The sequence below is a fragment of the Capra hircus genome (assembly GCF_001704415.2).
Source record: "Capra hircus breed San Clemente chromosome X unlocalized genomic scaffold, ASM170441v1, whole genome shotgun sequence".
In the NCBI taxonomy this organism is placed as follows: domain Eukaryota; kingdom Metazoa; phylum Chordata; class Mammalia; order Artiodactyla; family Bovidae; genus Capra; species Capra hircus.
Genome location: NW_017189516.1, coordinates 55,405,210 through 55,422,767, shown reverse-complemented (window position 1 = coordinate 55,422,767; position 17,558 = coordinate 55,405,210). Strand labels below are relative to the sequence as shown.

The 17,558-nt window shown below is 39.4% G+C and overlaps 1 protein-coding gene across 2 annotated transcripts in view; it reads left to right on the top strand.

The window, feature by feature from the left end:
* The first annotated feature begins 1,015 nt into the window (after nt 1-1,015).
* The window catches only part of MOSPD2 (motile sperm domain containing 2), an 89,534-nt gene continuing 72,991 nt past the window's right edge, over nt 1,016-17,558 (top strand). The window contains exons 1-2 of one of the 2 annotated variants that reach the window (XM_005701087.3): nt 1,016-1,155; nt 1,315-1,384. In XM_005701087.3, the coding sequence (XP_005701144.2) occupies nt 1,129-1,155; nt 1,315-1,384 (97 nt within the window). In that variant the 5' untranslated portion in view covers nt 1,016-1,128. The remainder of the gene's footprint in view (nt 1,156-1,314; nt 1,385-17,558) is intronic. The other variant, XM_005701086.3, reaches the window with a different exon arrangement.

The following is a 17,558-nucleotide window of genomic DNA, read 5'->3' as shown; positions in this document are numbered from 1 at the left end:
AATCAGTCCTGAATATTCACTGGAAGGACTGATGCTGAAGCTGAAACTCCAATACTTTGGCCTCCTGATGCGAAGAACTGACTCACTGGAAAGACTTTGATGCTAGGAAAGATTGAAGGCGGGAGAAGGGGACAACAGAGGATGAGATGATTGGATGGCATCACTGACTCAATGGACATGAGTTTGAGTAAACTCTGGGAATTGGCGATGGACAGGGAGGCCTGGCGTGCTGCAGTCCATGGGGTCGCAAGGATTCGAACACACTGAAGACGCTTTATATCTTTAAACTTTACATAACTCTTTCAAAGATTTCAAAATTAAATCCTTTGTTAAGTATCTCATACTCCAAGTGAGAGAGATGTTGCAGAAGTGAAGAAAGTTGCAAGTGAAGTAATTCCCAAATAGAGAAAGCACTAGGAATAATCTAGTTGTCATTCCAGAGAAAGAGGTGCACAGGCCTGGGGATGCCCACTTCCTAGCCGGTCTTCCGCAATAACGGGACTAGGAGCCAAGCCCAGCCCCGCTACCTCTCGGCGAAAGTCGGGTCAGGGAACAAGCCGCCAGCCCTACCTCTACGCGTGAGACCCTTGCTCAGCACAACAGCAACAACCCCGCAGCAGCAACGCCAAAAATACGTACAGTGTCCTGCCGCTCCAAACCTCCCGCCTGCGCGCTGCATCTTGGGAGGTCCAGGCCGGAGGCTGCGTCCAGCGCAGAGGAGGCGGAGCCTGCCCATCCGGCCAGAACTCGGTTGCCATGGGAGCCTGAGGAGGCGGGGCCTCCGGGGAATGTTGTAAAAGTGAATGGCAACCGAAGCTCGCACGGGCGGACCTTTGCCAGGGAAGAGCCCGAGATTCGCGGGCTGGCGGGGGAGGGTCCGCAGTTCAGGGGACGTCGGGGGCGGGGTCTGAACGCGAAACGAATGGAATGCCAGGTTGAGGGCCTGGTCCCGCCTCCATACCCGAGCGGACGCACCAGATTGGGCGGTGTGTCGACGCTTCCGCCTTTCTTCCGTTGTCACGCGACCGCCTCCACCTCCCGCCCTTCCCTCTTTACCTCCTGGCCCGCTTTCCCAGTGCTGAGATATTCGGACCGCAGCTGTGGAAAGGAGCGACGCCAACTCTGATCATGTCGACCACCGCTACTATCGCCGAGGTGAGGAGCTGACCGGATCACTGCCGGGCCCCTCTATCCCGGACCCCGAAGCCGCCTCTGAGGCTAGGGGGCCACACGCCCAGGTGCAGGTGGGCTGGGCAGAGGGGAAGTAGGATGGTGCCTGTAACGTCTAAGCGTCCCTTCGTGTCTCTCTTCTAGTATCAAGCCCAGAATAAAGCCAAGCTCATCTCTGAGGTTCGACGGAGGTTTGAAGCTGAGTATGTGACAGGTGGGTACCGCGCGATCTTGGTGTTGAGGCAGGTGTGCCATGAGCGGCCCCAACTTTGCTGAGATGTTTGCTTGGGTCTCTGTGGAAGCCGACAGGGACCATTTCGATCCTCACGAGGACCGTGCCTTACGCGTTTTCTAAGTTTTCTCTCCTTAATATGGCAAGGATAATGCTCCAGTTGGCCAAGTGACGTGTCTCTTGCTTCCTAAAGGGTTAATGTGAGTTAGAAATTCGTGTTTCAAGTATTTCGAGTTTATGGAACTTTCAGGACACTTGTTAGGCCCTCAGCTCAGATGACGCCGTTCCTCTGCTGACCTATCAGTATCAGGAACAACAATCGAGAAAATGAACCTGGAAATTGCCAAAATATTATTCACGTGTGCTTGATTGGGTATCTGAATCCCTAGGTTAGTCTGCCTAATTCCACTTTATACCACCCAGCAGGTGCCCGCGAAGTAGGCCCCCCTGTGCTGGAGCAGGTTCTTTTCATCTCACACTGTACCTAGCAAAGTACCCGTGCATCCCAAATTGATTTATTGGGTGGACCTCTCTGTCCACATGTCACAGATAACTGGAGTTGTCCAATATTTAACTGATGATTTAATACCTGTACAGTAATTTTCAAAATCCTGCAGGATAATTTATCGTAAGTACAGACTAAAGACCAATCCTGACCCTTCCTCTTAATAGCTTGCTTGTCTTTTCTGAGCCCCTGATTCCATATTTGTGAAGTTTGACTAGGAGGATTAAATGAAAATATGCATAGCAAACTGTGTAGCATGGGGTTAGCATATAGCAGGCTCTCAGTAAGTAGTTTTCTCAGGAGTCTTTTTGGTTACATGAAAGAAGTTCAGCTTCTACATCTTGACTTCAGTGCTGAGGGGTCCTTGCAACTTTAGATGGCACTAGCTTGTATGTCAGTTAATGACCTAGAACAAATAAAGAAATCTGTTCTGAATAATCTGGTCAGTAAATCTTCTCATCCCTCCCTGTCAATTTTCTTCACACCCCAAATCTTGTACTAGAGAGTTGCAAAAGCATTTAATTCACTTTTAGCCCAATGAGATAGCTGGTTCCAGTAAAGAGATAATTCTAAAATTGATTTCTGTGGAAACATAATTCTTAGCTGTATGCTGCTGCTGCTGCTGCTGCTAAGTCGCTTCAGTCGTGTCCAACTCTGTGCAACCCCATAGATGGCAGCCCACCAGGCTCTTCTGTCCCTGGGATTCTCCAGGCAAGAACACTGGAGTGGGTTGCCATTTCCTTCTCCAATGCATGAGAGTGAAAAGTGAAAGTGAAGTTGCTCAGTCGTGTCCGACTTCGCGATCCCATGGACTGCAGCCCACCAGGCTCCTCCATCCATGGGATTTTCCAAGCAAGAGTACTGGAGTGGGGTGTCGTTGCCTTCTCCGTCTTAGCTGTATAGTTTATAATATTGTGAAGTAACCCAGAACTTGACCTAATGTGCTAGTACTCACCAATAGTTGTTTACTTAGGCCCAAGGGAGGAAGCAGGATATAGCCAGGAGAATTTAGTAATAGATAAGATCTTAAAGGTCATCTCCGTCCAACCTCCTCGCTTTTACAATGAAGAAAGTGAACTCTGGAGAGAGTAAATGATTTGCTTAAACTCCTTGGTAGCTAAGATGGGACTGGTGCTCAGGTCTTCTGAATTCACTGTAGTAATCTTTTGGCAACACCAACATACCTAATTAGATCATGGCCCTCCCCAGCTTGAAACCCTCTAGTACCATTCTACTGTGTTTAGAAGAAAAAAAAAAAATCTCAGTTATTTTTGGTGGCCTGCAACACCATCCTCATGTTACTACTTTTCTTGCTCAGTGCAGATTTCACCACTGCCCACAATAAGAAACGTATTGCAGTCTAGTACACACTCGTACATATCACTGAAGCAACAGTTCATTAAAGAATACTTATGTTGAAAACCTATGACTCCGTGGTACACTGATGCACAAAATTAACATCATAACCTACAAATGTGACCCACAGAATAGTGTGACCAGCTTCTTTTATGCCCTTCAAACTGACTTGAGTCTGTTTCCATCTCAGGACCTTTCCATTTCTCTGCCTGGAAGACCACCAAGCATAGCTAGGTTCTGCTTTTCCATCTTGGTTTAAATGTATCTGAGAGACCTTTGCTGTTTATTAAATGGCCTGCCTGTCTTGTCTCCATTACAGTTCTTATCATAACCTATAACTCTGGTTATTAAATGGCCTCCCTGTCTTGTCTCCTTTATGGTTATCATCACCTGTAACCGCCCTCGTTCATTTGTTGACTTATTATTGTTCATTTCCTTCAGTAAAATGTGGGTCTGGGGCAACCTGTGGGCCATGAGGGCAGGGTCTGACTCACCTCTGTATACTTAGCATAGTTCTCAATACATAGTCATTGACTGAATATAGCAATGCTTAAATATAAATATACATATGAAGATGAGTCCAAGTCTGTATGAAGGGCTGTCCTGTCTCCTCTCCCCCACAAAAATCTGGCAGAGAGCAGTCCTCACAGAATGTCTCATAAAGACCAGTGTTATTTCAAAGTAAAGCACTGTGTGGCATTAAGTATAAGGAGGGTTTTGTGTGAAAACCAAATATGTGTGAATGAGTTATCTGCACAGCCATGGCAAATACTGATTTAATTAATTTAAAGACTTGCATTGGTAAGGAAAAGAAAAATTCTTGAGGCTTTCTCCCCTTAAAGTTTCAGTTGTTTTGTGAAATAGCATTGGGTAAAGGTAGAGTGGGAGACTGGCACAAAGGGTTTTATGATTTGTGTTCTCCCTTTCAAGTTTACTTTTTAGAAGTTAGCTAGATATTGAGAATAACCACTTTCCTCCTTCCTCTTTGATTCTCCCCTTTCTCTCACCATTAACAATATTTTGTTTCAGAAGTAGCTTTAGGCAGACTTAAGCAAACATGTTTTTCCTAAAGGAAAATATTTTCTGCAGTTTATCAGTTTACACAGTGGCTGAACTCCAACAGCTCTTTTGGGGGTGGGTTCTTGGAAATTCCAAGCATGTTTTTGTTTCCACAGAAATTATTACCAATTATGGATAGATATGTAGCTGCAAAAAGAACAAATTCGAAGGTCGTAATTGTGGTAGCACTGCTAATTGTCCTTTTTATCCCTCATTGTTTCTCTGAGAAATTTCATGCTGAGTCTCAGATGAGAAACTTTTCCCATTATCTCTTCCTCTTTCTTGTGGCCAGGGCAAGAGATGACTATTGTGACAAAAATTTATTCCGTTCCTGTTTAATTCTGGGAAGTAGTGTGCCAATATTAGAGATAGAGCCCCTTCCTGAACTACTACAATCTAGTAAAGGTGTTGAGACAGAAATATTAAAGGCAAATGCTGTCCAGAAGAATAGGAATGCTAAAATCATTTCTGTAGGAGACCAAGACCAGGAAAAATAACATCTAATTTGGGTGACTGGGTTAGCGCAGTTGGAAAAACCTTCTCAGAAAAAGCGGTATTTCTCAAGAACTTTGGGAGATGCTAGAACTCAGCCAGCCAGATACCGAATGTGATTCAGGTGGATCACATAGTCCAGGCTGAGATGCTTAAGTGAGAAGGTATAGGGCATGTTTGAGAAGCCAGAGGAAGTCCACTTTGATGATCCTTAAGGAGCACACGTGACTAAAAACAGTGGGCGTATAGTGTGGAGATCCATGGCCACTGAAGCAATACATTTGTACGCAACTGAGGCTTGTGGGTTTTATTATTTTAGGCTTGTTCTGATTCTACAAGTATGTGAATTTATTTAAATAAATTTGTGTTATACCAAAAACAGTCCAGGGGATCTCCCATAAACTTATCATACAGAGATATAGCCCTTCTAACAGTGAACGAACTTTTTTCTATACATTAAAACACTTAAAAGATCATTCTGTATGTAGTTTTCTGTGTTCTATTTTTTATTGCCATGATTTTATTTCCCCATATTAGGAAGTAACCAACATTTAACATTACTTAATATTCAGTTCTGTAAATAAAAGAGAATTTTCTTTTATCTGAAAAAGCCTCTTTTGGATATTTAGATTCTTTCCCTTTTTTTGTTTGTTAATATAATATTTTGTGCAGTAGTTCAGATTGTTTCCTGAATAGTCATGTCTAGAAGTAGAATTATTGGTTTGAAGAGTGAATAGTTTAGGATACTTGACATGTGTGGTTAATTCTCCTCCATATAAATTGCACCAAGCTTAATTCCCACCAGTACACAGGAAAGTGTTAGGGTCACTACAGCCTTACCCAGATTAGGATCATCTCTTAATGCTTTTTTCTTGGTTTTAATTTGCATTTGATTACTAGTGATAATAAACATCTATTTATATCCATTTGTAGTTTAAAATTCTTTTTTTCATTAGTGTGTGGCTTTTAAAATTGGTTTGGCCTTTTCTTGTTTGTCTCTCTGACTTTTTTTCATTTTTTGAATGAATGTATTCAAAATTACCCATTCCTTTGTGGTTTCTTCCATTGCTGTTACGTTAAATAATTGTCTCCTATTCAGTAACTTTTCTAGTGCTTTTGTTTTGTGTTGGTCTCTTATTTCTTAATTTTGAAATATATTTTACATACAAAATGTGTAAAACAAAAAATAAACACCCATATACTCGCTACTCAGAACTTTCTGTGTATCCCCAACCCTGCCATTCACATGGTAGTTGCCTGTCCTGCATTTGCTGTTGCTCAATCTCTTGCTTTTCATTAGCTTTGCCACCTGTGATGTATTCCTCACCACTGCTTGTTTGCCTCTTTTTTGAACTGGAAATCAAAGCTGCATATATTTCTCCATGATTTGCATCTGTTGCTCAAGAGTCATTCTTACTGTAGTTGATTCCTTTTTACAGTCATGGTGTATCAACAGTTCACAGAATGAAAATACCAATTGATGAATTTGGGGTTCTTTCTACATTTTACTACTATGTACAATGCTGCTATAAACATTCTTAAACATATCTGATGCCTAGACTTTGTCTAGAGCAGTGGTTCTCAAAATTGGTCTAGGAACTATAGTTTCTTGAGATGATTTCAAAGAGCTTCAGAGTCCAAACTATTTCCGTAATGACACTAAGACATCATTTTCCTTTTTCACTGGCATTCTCTCACAAGCACACAGTGGGGTTTCCCAGAGGTTACATGGCATGTGATGATATTACTCTGACAGGTGATAGAATAAAGTACTTGTGTGTGGTTATATTTAAATTTTTTCTCAGTTATGATACCTAATGTAGTAACTACCAGTAAATATAACCCATAGAAACAAAAATGCTTGGGGCTGGTGCACTGAGATGACCCAGAGGGTTGGTATGGGGAGGGAGGGGGGTTCAGAATGGGGAACACGTGTATACCTGTGGCGGATTCATGTTGATGTATGGCAAAACCAATACAATATTGTGAAGTAATTAACCTCCAATTAAATTAATTTTTAAAAAAGTCTTTAGAGGCCTCAGTTATTTTTTAAAATCATTATTTTACATTGAATTATAGTTGATTTACAGTATTATAATAGTTTCAGATGTACAGCAAGGGGACTCGGCCATACATATATATACATGTATCCATTTTCCCCCAAACTCCCCTTTCATCCAAGCTGCTGCATAACGCTGAGCAGAGTTCCCTGTGCTATACAGTAGGATCTTATTGGTTGTCCATTTTAAATATAGCAGTTTGTACTTGTCATTCCCAAACTCCTAACCATCCCTTAACCTCATCTTTCCCCCTGGCAACCATAAGTTCATTCTCTAAGTGTGTGAGTCTGTTTGTATTTTGTCAGTAAGTTCATTTGTATCATTTCTTTTTAAATTCCACATATAAGGGATGTCATGGGGTATTCTTGTCTGAGGTAACTCAGTGTGACTATCTCTGGGTCTATTCGTGTTGCTACAAATGGCATTATTTCACTCTCTTTTATGGCTGGGTAATATTCCGTTGTGTATACGTATTGCATCTTCTTTATGTGTTCCTTGGTCAGTGGACATTTCGGTTCCTTCCATGTCTTGGCTATTGTAAACAATGCTGCACTGAACAGTGTGGTGCATGTAGCCTTTGAGATCATGTTTTTCTCTGAATATGCCCAGAATGGGATTGCAGGGTGATATGGTAGCTCCATTTTTAGTTTTTTAAGGAACTTCCATACTGTTCTCCATAACACTTGTAGAAACTTAACATTCCTACCAACAATGTAGGAAGGTTCCCTTCTCTCCATATCCTCTCTCAAATTTGTTGTTTGGATTTTTTGATGATAGCCATCTTGAGTGGTGTGATATCTCCTTGTAGTTTTTATTCCCATTTCTCTAAAAATTAGTGATGTTGAACATCTTTTCATGTGCCCCTTGGCCATCTGTATATCTTCTTTGGAGAAATGTCTCTTTAGGTCTTTTTGATTGGATTGTTTTGAGTATATTAAGCGTCATGAGCTGTTTGTAAATTTTGGAGACTAATCCCTTGTCAGTCACATCATTTGCAAATATTTTCTCTTAATCTCTGGGTTAGAAGAATTGATGCTTTTGAACTGTGGTATTGGAGAAGACTCTTGAGAGTCCCTTGGACTGCAGGGAGATCCAACCTGTCCATCCTAAAGGAGATCAGTCCTGGGTGTTCATTGGAAGGACTGATGCTGAAGCCCCAACACTTTGGCTACCCAATTCGAAGAACAGACTCATTGGAAAAGACCCTGATGCTGGAAAAGATTGAAGATGGGAGGAGAAGGGGACGACAGGATGAGATGGCTGGATGGCATCACTGACTCGATGGACGTGAATCTGAGTGAACTCTAGGAGTTGGTGATGGACAGGGAGGCCTGGCATGCTGCAGTCCATGGGGTCGCAAAGAGTCGGACATGACTTAGTGACTGAAATGACTGAACTGGGTTATCTTTTTGTTTTATTAATTGTTTCCTTCACTGTGCAGAAGCTTTTAAGTAGGTCCCATTTGTTTATTTTTATTTTCATTATTCTGGGAGACAGATTGAAAAAAAGTATTGCTGGGATTTATGACAGAGTGTGTTCTGCCTATGTTTTCCTCTAGGAGTTTTATAGTGTCTGCTCTCACATTTAGGTCTTTAATACATTTTGAGCTTATTTTTGTGTATTATGTTTAAGAATGATCTGATTTCATTTTTTTACATGTGGCTATCTGATTTTCCCAGCACCATTTGTTGAAGAGATTGTCTTTCCAACATTGTGAAGTCTTGCCTCCTTTGTCATAGGTTAATTGGCCATAGGTGCATGGGTTTATTTCTAGGCTTCATGTCCTGTTCCATTGATCTGTATTTCTGTTTTTGTGTCAGTACCATAGTGTTTTGATGACTGTAGCTTTGTAGTATAGTCTGAAGTCAGGGAGCCTGATTCCTCCAACTCCATTTTTCTTTCTCAAGATTGCTTTGGCTGTTTGGTGTCTTCTGTGTCTCCATACAAATTTTGGTTCTAGTTCTGTGAAAAATGCCATTGGTAACTTGATGGGGATTGCAATCTGTAGATTGCCTTTGGTAGTATAGTCAGTTGCATGATACTGATTCTTCCAGTCCATGAACATGATATATTTCTTTCCATCCATCTGAGTCAGAGTACAGATCTCCTCTCTCCTTAGGTAGGTTTATTCCTAAGTATTTTATTCTTTTTGATGATGGTAGATGGGATTGTGTCTTGAATTGCTTTTTCATATTTTGTTGTTAGTGTATAGAAATGCAACAGATTTCTGTGTATTTGTAACCTGCAACTTTACCACATTCACTGAGTTCTAGTAGTTTTCTGGTAGCATCTTTAGGATCATCTATGTGTAGTATCATGTCATGTGTGAACAGTGACAGTTTAACTTCTTTTCCAGTTTAGATTCCCTTTATTTCTTTTTCTTCTCTGATTGCTGTATGTAGCTAGGACTTTCAAAATTATTTTGAATAAAACTGAGAGTGGACATCCTTGTCTTGTTCCTAATCCTAGAGGGAAAGCTTTCAGTTTTTCACCATTGAGTATGATGTTAGCTGTAGGTGTGTCATATATGGCCTTTATTATGTTGAGGTAGATTCCCTTTATGCCCACTTTTGGAGAGTTTTTAATCTTAAATGGCTGCTGAATATTGTCAAAAACTTTTAGAGTCTATTGAGATGGTTATATGATTTTTATTCTTCAATTTGTTGATGTAGTGTATCACACTGATTGATTTGCAGATACTGAAAAATCCTTACATCCCTGGGATAAATCACACTTGATCCTGTTGTAAGATTCTTTTAATCTATTGTTGAATTCGGATTGCTAATATTTTATTGAGGATGTTTGCATCTGTGTTCATCAATGACATTGGCCTGTAATTTTCTTTTTTGTGGTATCTTTATGTGATTTTGGTATCAGGGTGATTGTGGCCTCATAGAATGAATTTGGGAGCTTTCCATCCACTGCAATTTTTTGGAAGAGTTTTACAAAGATAGGTGTTAGCTTTTATCTAAATGTTTGATAGAATTTGCCTGTGAAGCCATCAGGTCCTGGACTTTTGTTGGGAGTTTTTTAAAATCACATTTTCAGTGCTGGTGATTGATCTGTGCATATTTTCTATTTCTTCCTGGTTCAGTCTTGGGAGGAGACTGTACCTCTCTAAGAAATTGTCCATTTCTTCCAGGTTGTCCATTTTATTGACATATGGTTGCTTCTGGTAGTCTCTTAGGATCCTTTGTATTTTTGTAGAGTCAGTTGTAACTTCATTTCTAATTTTATTGATTTGAGTCCTCTCCATTTTTTCCTTAATGAGCCTAGCTAAAGGTTTAGCAATTGCGTTTCTTTTCAAAGAACCAGTCTTTAGTTTTCATTGATCTTTTCTATTGTTTTCTTCATTTTTCACTTATTTCTGCTCTGATCTTTATGATTTCCTTCCACTCACTTTGGATTTTGTTTGTTCTTTCTGTATTTGTTTTAGGTGTAAGTTTAGGCTGTTTGAGATTTTTCTTGTTTCTTGAGGTAAAATTGAATTGCTCTGAACTTCCCTCCTACAACTGCTTTTGCTGCGTTCCATAGGTTTTTGATCATTGTGCTTTCATTTTCATTTATATCTAGCTGTTTTTTTGGTTTCCTCTCTGATTTCTTCAGTGATCCATTGGTGGTTTAGTACCATATTGTTTAGCATCCACCTGTTTGTATTTTTTTAATAGTTTTTTCTTCTTATAGTTTATTTCTAACCTTGTAGCATTGTGATTGGAAGAGATGCTTGATATGATTTCAGTTTTCTTAAATTTACCAAGACTCGTGGCCCAGCATGTGGTCATCCTGGAGAACATTACATATGCATTTGGAAAGAATGTGTATTCTGCTGTGTTGTGTGTGTGTGTGTGTGTGTGTGTGTGTGTGTGTGTGTGTGTGTTTTGTATTGGGGTATAGCCGATTAACAAACAATGTGATAGTTTCAGGTGAACAGCAAAGGGTCTTGGGTATTCGTATACATGTATCCATTCTCCCCACACTCCCCTTCTGCTGCTTTAAAAAAAAAATTATTGCTTACTTTTGACTGTGCTGGGCCTTTGCCACTGCGTGCAGGCTTTCTCTAGCTGTGGTGAGTGGGAGCTGCTCTTGTTGCCATGCATGGGGCTCTTACTGCAGAACACAGGCGCTAGGGCACATGGGCTTCAGTAGTTGCGGTGCACAGGCTTTGCTGCCCCACTGCATGTGCAGTCTTCCAGAGCAGGGACTGAAGCCATGTCTCCTGCATTGGCAGGAGGATTGTTAACCACTGGACCACCAGGGAAGTCCTGTTCTGTTGCCTTGGATGGAATGTAGAGCCCTCAGTGTAAAAGGGGTCCAGAGACCAAGAAGTTTGAAAACTTCTGTAGCCAACTGTGAACTGGGTGGCTGGTAGAATACTCAGTCCACTTTACTAGATAATCTAGTTTCCAAAGTGATTTCACCTGCTTTTATTTTAACCAGCAGTTTTTGAATGTCCTTGTTTTTCCACACCTTAAAAACTGACATTGTTAGTGTTTTTTTTTTTTTTCCCATCTGATGCCATTGTTAGGATATCTTACTGTGGTTTTAATTTGCATTTCTTTGAGTACAAATGAGATTGAGCATCTCTTCATATTTTTATGGACCATTTGGTTTCTGCTTATGAAAATAACTTCTTCAGATTCTCTTGGCCCTTTGTTCTTACGTTTAAATTTTAGAATCCGTTTATTATGGTTTTGCAGTCCCCCCCACAAAAACAAAAGAACCTCTTTGAGGATTTTGAGTGGAATTGTGTTAAATCAGGAGATCAATTTTGGGAAACTTGACATAACAATGGTTAAATCTTCGGAGAACTTGATATATCTATCAGCCAAACTCTTCCTTATGAAAAGATTTATAATTTTCTCCATAAAGGTTAACCCACTTTTATTCAGTTTATTTCCAGATACTTTATGTTTTATTTTTGTGATGCTTTAAACAGTATCTCTTCAGAATGTATTTTCTAGATGATTGTTGCTAGTTTATAGAAAGTATGTTTGACTTTTTACATTAATATTGGACTCGAACCTTATTCATTTCAGTTAATTTATCTCTAGATAAGTTGGCAATTTCTTTGTAGATTATAGTATCGCCTTGAAATAATAACTAATTGTCATTAACGATTTTTACAACTTTTAAGTACTTTTGCTTTATACTGGCTGGAACCTTTAAGAACACTGTTGAATCAGTGATAAAAGCCCGCTTGTCTTATTCCTGATCTTAGATAGCTCAAACAAGATCTCTGTAGATGTTTTTTATCAGAATGAATAGGTTTCCTTCTGTTCCTCCTTTGCTAGTTTTGGTTTTTGTTCATTGTTTTGTTTTGTTCCCATCACAATTAAGGAGTGAATTTTACTAAATGCATTTTCTTCATCTGTTGAATACATTGTATCTGAACTGTTCACTTGGTTTTTCTCTTTTAATCTGTGAATATAGTTTATTGTATTAATTGGTTTTAAAAATATTAATTTTGCTGTGGTCAGTTGATATTTTCAGTAGCTGATATTTTCTTTGAGAATTTTGCATCTGTGTTCAAAAATTGGTCTGTAAATTTCCTTTCTTGTATGACTTTGATGTCAGAATTATTCAGACTTCATAAAATCAGTTAGGAGTGTTTCCTCTTTTCTCTTCCCTGAAAGAAATGGTCATTGTGTAGTTCTAACTTGGTTCCTCATAAATTACTGCTCTTCCAATTTGTTGTTGTTGTTTTTTATTAGTGTTTGCTTTTATACCTTGTATTTGCCAATATCTTTATCATTTCTTCTTAAGTTTCAGATCTTTTATCTGGTATCATTATTGTTTCATCTTGAGTATAATCTTTAGATTTTCCTTTGGTGGGATCTTGGTGGTAAATTTGATTTTGAAAGTGTCTTTATTTTTACTGCCTTTTAAATTACACAGTTAACCTTGAGGAATGCCTTCACCTTACTAGGCTGAGGAAGAGGAAGTGGTTAGAGAAGTAGAAGAACCAGGAAACTTTAGTATCATAGATGATCTCTTAGAGGAGAATTTTAGGGACAGGAAGATAAGTAGTGAATAGAAGGAACCTCTGTGGGTAAAAGTACAGAAAACTGGAGTTTTTCTTATCAGCTGCCCTCTCTGGAAAGGAAGGGTGGAATTACACTTATAAAGTGTAATTACACTCCTGGATATTTTACATAAACTCTTGATTATGAACCATCCAAGGGATCGACCCAGGCTTTGTTCATCTTTGCATCTGCAATTCCTAGCTCTCCTTTGAGCTAACATATGATGAGTGATCATAAATTAATCCTCATAACTACTGAATTATGTTTTATCCCCAAGAGAGGAAGCCTTTAGAAGATAGGTAGGTAGACAGACACTTCGATTTCCTTAAACTGTGCTGTGACATTTTCCAGGTCAACTTTTTAAAGTTGTCATGATCACAGTAAGAGGAAAAGATGTTAAGAGTTTATCAGTTTTTGTCCTTATTGCATATCTACAGACCATGTAATATGATTCAGTAACTTTGTATGTAGAATATGTAGTTGTGCTTTGAGAACTTTTGTAAACAGTCCCCACATATTAAGTCATAAAGGAAGTCTCAGAAATTCCAAAGCAACTAGATGATACAGACCATGGTCTCACCCCAGGAAGCAACTGTATAAGAAGTCATAATCAAAAGGTACTTAAAAGTAAATTGAATGTTAGGAAGTTAAAATAACACTTGTAAATAACCATGGATTAGCAACTTCTTAGCAATGCATGTAATTCTTCTGCTAAATAACCCAGAGAGTAAAGAGGATATCACAGTGGAAATTACAAAATACTTAAAGCTGACCAAGAGAATGTCTGTGGTCTTTACATTCATTTCTTAGGAATCAAGGCCCAAATAAAAATCAACTAAAGATTGAATTCAAGAAACTAAAAAATGAACATGAGTATATATAGAGAAAGTAGAAGGGAATAAGAGCAGATGATTATGGTATAGGAAAGAAGATAGTAGATGTAATAAACCTAAGCTAACTTTTTGAAAGGATTAGTAAAATAGACCAACCTAGGATGACCGAATAGGAGGAAAAGGAGACGGCAAAAACATCCACTAGGAACGAAAAGCAGATAGAATTATAGATGTGGCAGAGATTTTAAAAATCATAAAAGAGAATATAATGACAGGCTTTGTCACAGTAAGTTAGAAAACTTAGATTACATGGAAAACTTTCCAGAGAAAAGAAAAATCATCTAAAATTGTCTCAATAAAAAGTAAAAGGCCTAAATATATCAATGACTGTTAAAGAAAATTGAATTGGTAGGCATAGTCCTCTACACTCTCCCTGCCCTACCACCACAAAGGCACACACAGACACATAAGGCCCAAGCAAGCACTTTTGTTAGCCCCAGGAATGTAAAGATAATTCATGATTAGAAAATGCAGGGGGATTCATGTTGATGTATGGCAAAACCAATATGATATTGTAAAGTAATTAGCCTCCAATTAAAATAAATAAATTTAAATTAAAAAATAGAAAATTTTAAAAAAAAAGAAAATGCAGGGGAAGAACTACTACGTTCACAAAATGCTTCTCAGGGAAATTTTAATGGGCACAGTTTAACCACCAAAACTATTTAGAAAGGCAAGTATTGAGAAGTGGCTTTCATCTCTTGTGCCTCTTCACTCCCTTTTCTCCTTGTCTTTTTAGCTAGCCATATCTGTTTTCTCTTTCTTTTTTTCTATATTTGTTGAAGCAAATACAAACATATTTGCAGCAACAAGATTAAATGAGGGAAAATGTGTATTTCAATAAAGACAGAAACCACATTGGCTATAATTCACCTTTATGAAAAGCAAACAAAACTTTTACCAAACAAGGTAACTTGTTCTCTTAACTCTTCTAAAAATCCTACAGCAAAAGTCATGGTTAATCATGAAACTTCAAAATGATTCCCAGAAAGTCAGGCAAAAGACAATGATCTCCAATATTATTTATATAATTCTACAGGATATAAAACAACCTAGTTATCAATGTGGCAAGGAAAATAAGAGGTGTAAGGTTTTCAAGTCTTGGCTCATGAGAGCAACACACAAATCTCTAAACTTTCTAGTGAATTGTTATTAAAGAACATTGAAAGACTCCAACAGATAGAGAGGTAAGTCACCAAGATATAATGTCTTGTACATATTGAGCATATGAACTCAGTTCTTGAAGGATAGGAGCTGAAGCAGAAAGCCCCTCCCCTCTCTACAACAGACGAGCAGTCAGCAAAGTTCTGTCGAATGTTGTGTCTTATTTATTTTTGCTTGTGCTGGCTCTTCTTTCCTGTGTCCAGGCTTTCTCTAGTTGCAGCAAGCAGAAGCTACTCTTGGTTGTGGTGCGCAGGCTTCTCATTGCGGTGGCTTCTCTTGTTGCAGAGCACGGACTTCAGTAGTTGCAGCGCTTAGGCTTGGTAGTTCCAGCATGTGGGCTCTAGGGTGTGCAGACTTCAGTGGTTGTGGCTCTTTGGCTTAGTTGGCTCTGCAGCATGTGGAATTTTCCCAGACAAGAGATCGAACCCATGTGCTCTGCATTGCCAAGTGGATTCTTATCTACTGGACCACCAGGGAAGTCCCCGTTTGTGTTTTTAATAGCCCTTGAGCTCAGAATGGTTTTTCTATTTGTAAAGTGTTGCTAAAAAAAAGAAAAATAATCAGCAACAGAGGCCATATGTGGCCCTCAGAGGCTAAGATCCTTAGATGTTTATCCTCTGGCCCTTTACCAAACAATTATGCCAACCCCTGTAGTAGCCCCGGAGTTTTCAAAGTGTGGTCTCTGAAGCAGCAGCATTCTGTAGGGACTTGCTGCAAGTGCAGATTCTGAGATCTCACCCACAAATTACTGGGCCCCATGAATTTAGAGGTAGGGCCCCAGTCATCCCTGTTTTAACACACCTTCCTGGTGACTCTGATAGGTGCTAAAGTTTGAGAATTGCTGCTGGAGGTCAGTGGCTTAATCCCACTGTAGACAGTCACCTGCTTGGCAGTCTCTCACCGGAAAGCTTCATGGGAAAGAAGAGATTCAGGGTAGGTTGTGGCCAATCAGCAGAGGATGCCCTTAAGGGAATATTTGTTATTTCAGCCTAATTACACATTGTTGACATATACAAGCTCCAGCCAATAGAAATCGTCCATCTAGTACAAATGCTCTTCCAGGGCCCCACCAGGACTTTAAATAGATCAGTGCTCAGAGTCTTGGAGAAATAACAGATGCTAAGAGGTTTTAAGGGCTTCCCTGGTGGCTCAGTGGTAAAGAATCTGCCTGCTAATTCAGAAGGCTTGGGTTTGATGGGTCAGGAATCCGCTGGAGAAGGAAATGGCAACCCACTCCAGTATTCTTAACTGGAGAATCCCATGGACATTGGAGCCTGGTGGGCTACAGTCCATAGGGGTCACAAAGAGTTGGGCGTGACTTAGTGATCAAACACACACTCATGAGATTTCACACTACTAAAATGTTTGAGTTGCATCTTTGCTGCTTTGACACCCAGTTGATAACTGTTCTCTGTTTTTCATTATCAAAATACTGTTGCATTTTTTTAACCTTTTATATGAATTCTAGGCACATTTATAATAACTATAATGTAATTTCAAGATTTTCTCAACTGACTAATAGGTCAATTAGAATTTAGGTTTCTGTTCATGAGTAGCATTCTACCTTATGTTAATAAAAATTCATTGGTATTGTGTTAAAAGTTTTCAGAGTGTTCTTGATCTTCATAAGACTGAAAAGGCAGACCTTATCTCCATTTTACAGAGAAGAAAAGTCAGGCCTGGAGTGACTTGCTCAGTCTTCCCGAACATAGTTAATAGCAGGGGTCTTCTGATTCCATCACTGTCCCAAATCCTGAATCTGGCTATGAATTTTTTTTCACATTTGTTAACCTTAAAACATAGTTTCTGGCTGGTTTGTAATTTCACCAGCCAACAAGTGCAAGAGAGAGAAAAGTTAATAATGGAATTTACTGTTTTATGAGTAAGCACTGTATTCTCTTTATCTTGCAACATTTAAAAGTGTGTATGTGAGAGAGCTCAAAGGACATGTGCACGTGCATACGGGGGAAGAAGGAGAGTTGAGAGGAGTCATCTTTTCTCTGGAACAGTTAGTCCTGTCTGACTCAGAGGTTAATCACCATAGCCACTTATCTGGTTCTTTCTCAGCAAAATTAGGAGTGTCCAGTTGGCTTGGTGATATACTGTATAAATATAAGACCAATTTATAGAGCAAAATTCATATAAGGAGAAATAGTAGAAAGAGACAGTAAACCATAGTAAGTGTGGCAATAGTTCATTAAGGTTTCTTAACAGAGGAGTGGCCAGAAATGAGCTTTGAGCTGTTTTGAACAAGTGCAAGGATGAGGCTTCAAAGTCTGCTACTTGAGATTCGCGTTGATTTCTGATGCAGCTTTCACTGGTCCTCAGCAAGATGAAAGTAATAAGGACAAGCTATTAGACAGTGTACACATATATCTCTGTAGGAGATTCATCTCTTCTTTATCTCTGTGCTTTAGTCACTGAGAGGTAAAGTGATGTCTTAGGTAGGGAGTGGGGAAGGTTTTGATATCTTGAGATACCTTCTGGGTACATCTTTAGCTTTTCCCTGTAACATCTGAAGAAAATGTCGGGGTGGGGAGTCAGTTATTAGAGATGACCAGGAAGAGCTCAGTAAATAAGGGTATGGTTGTGCAGATTTAAGTC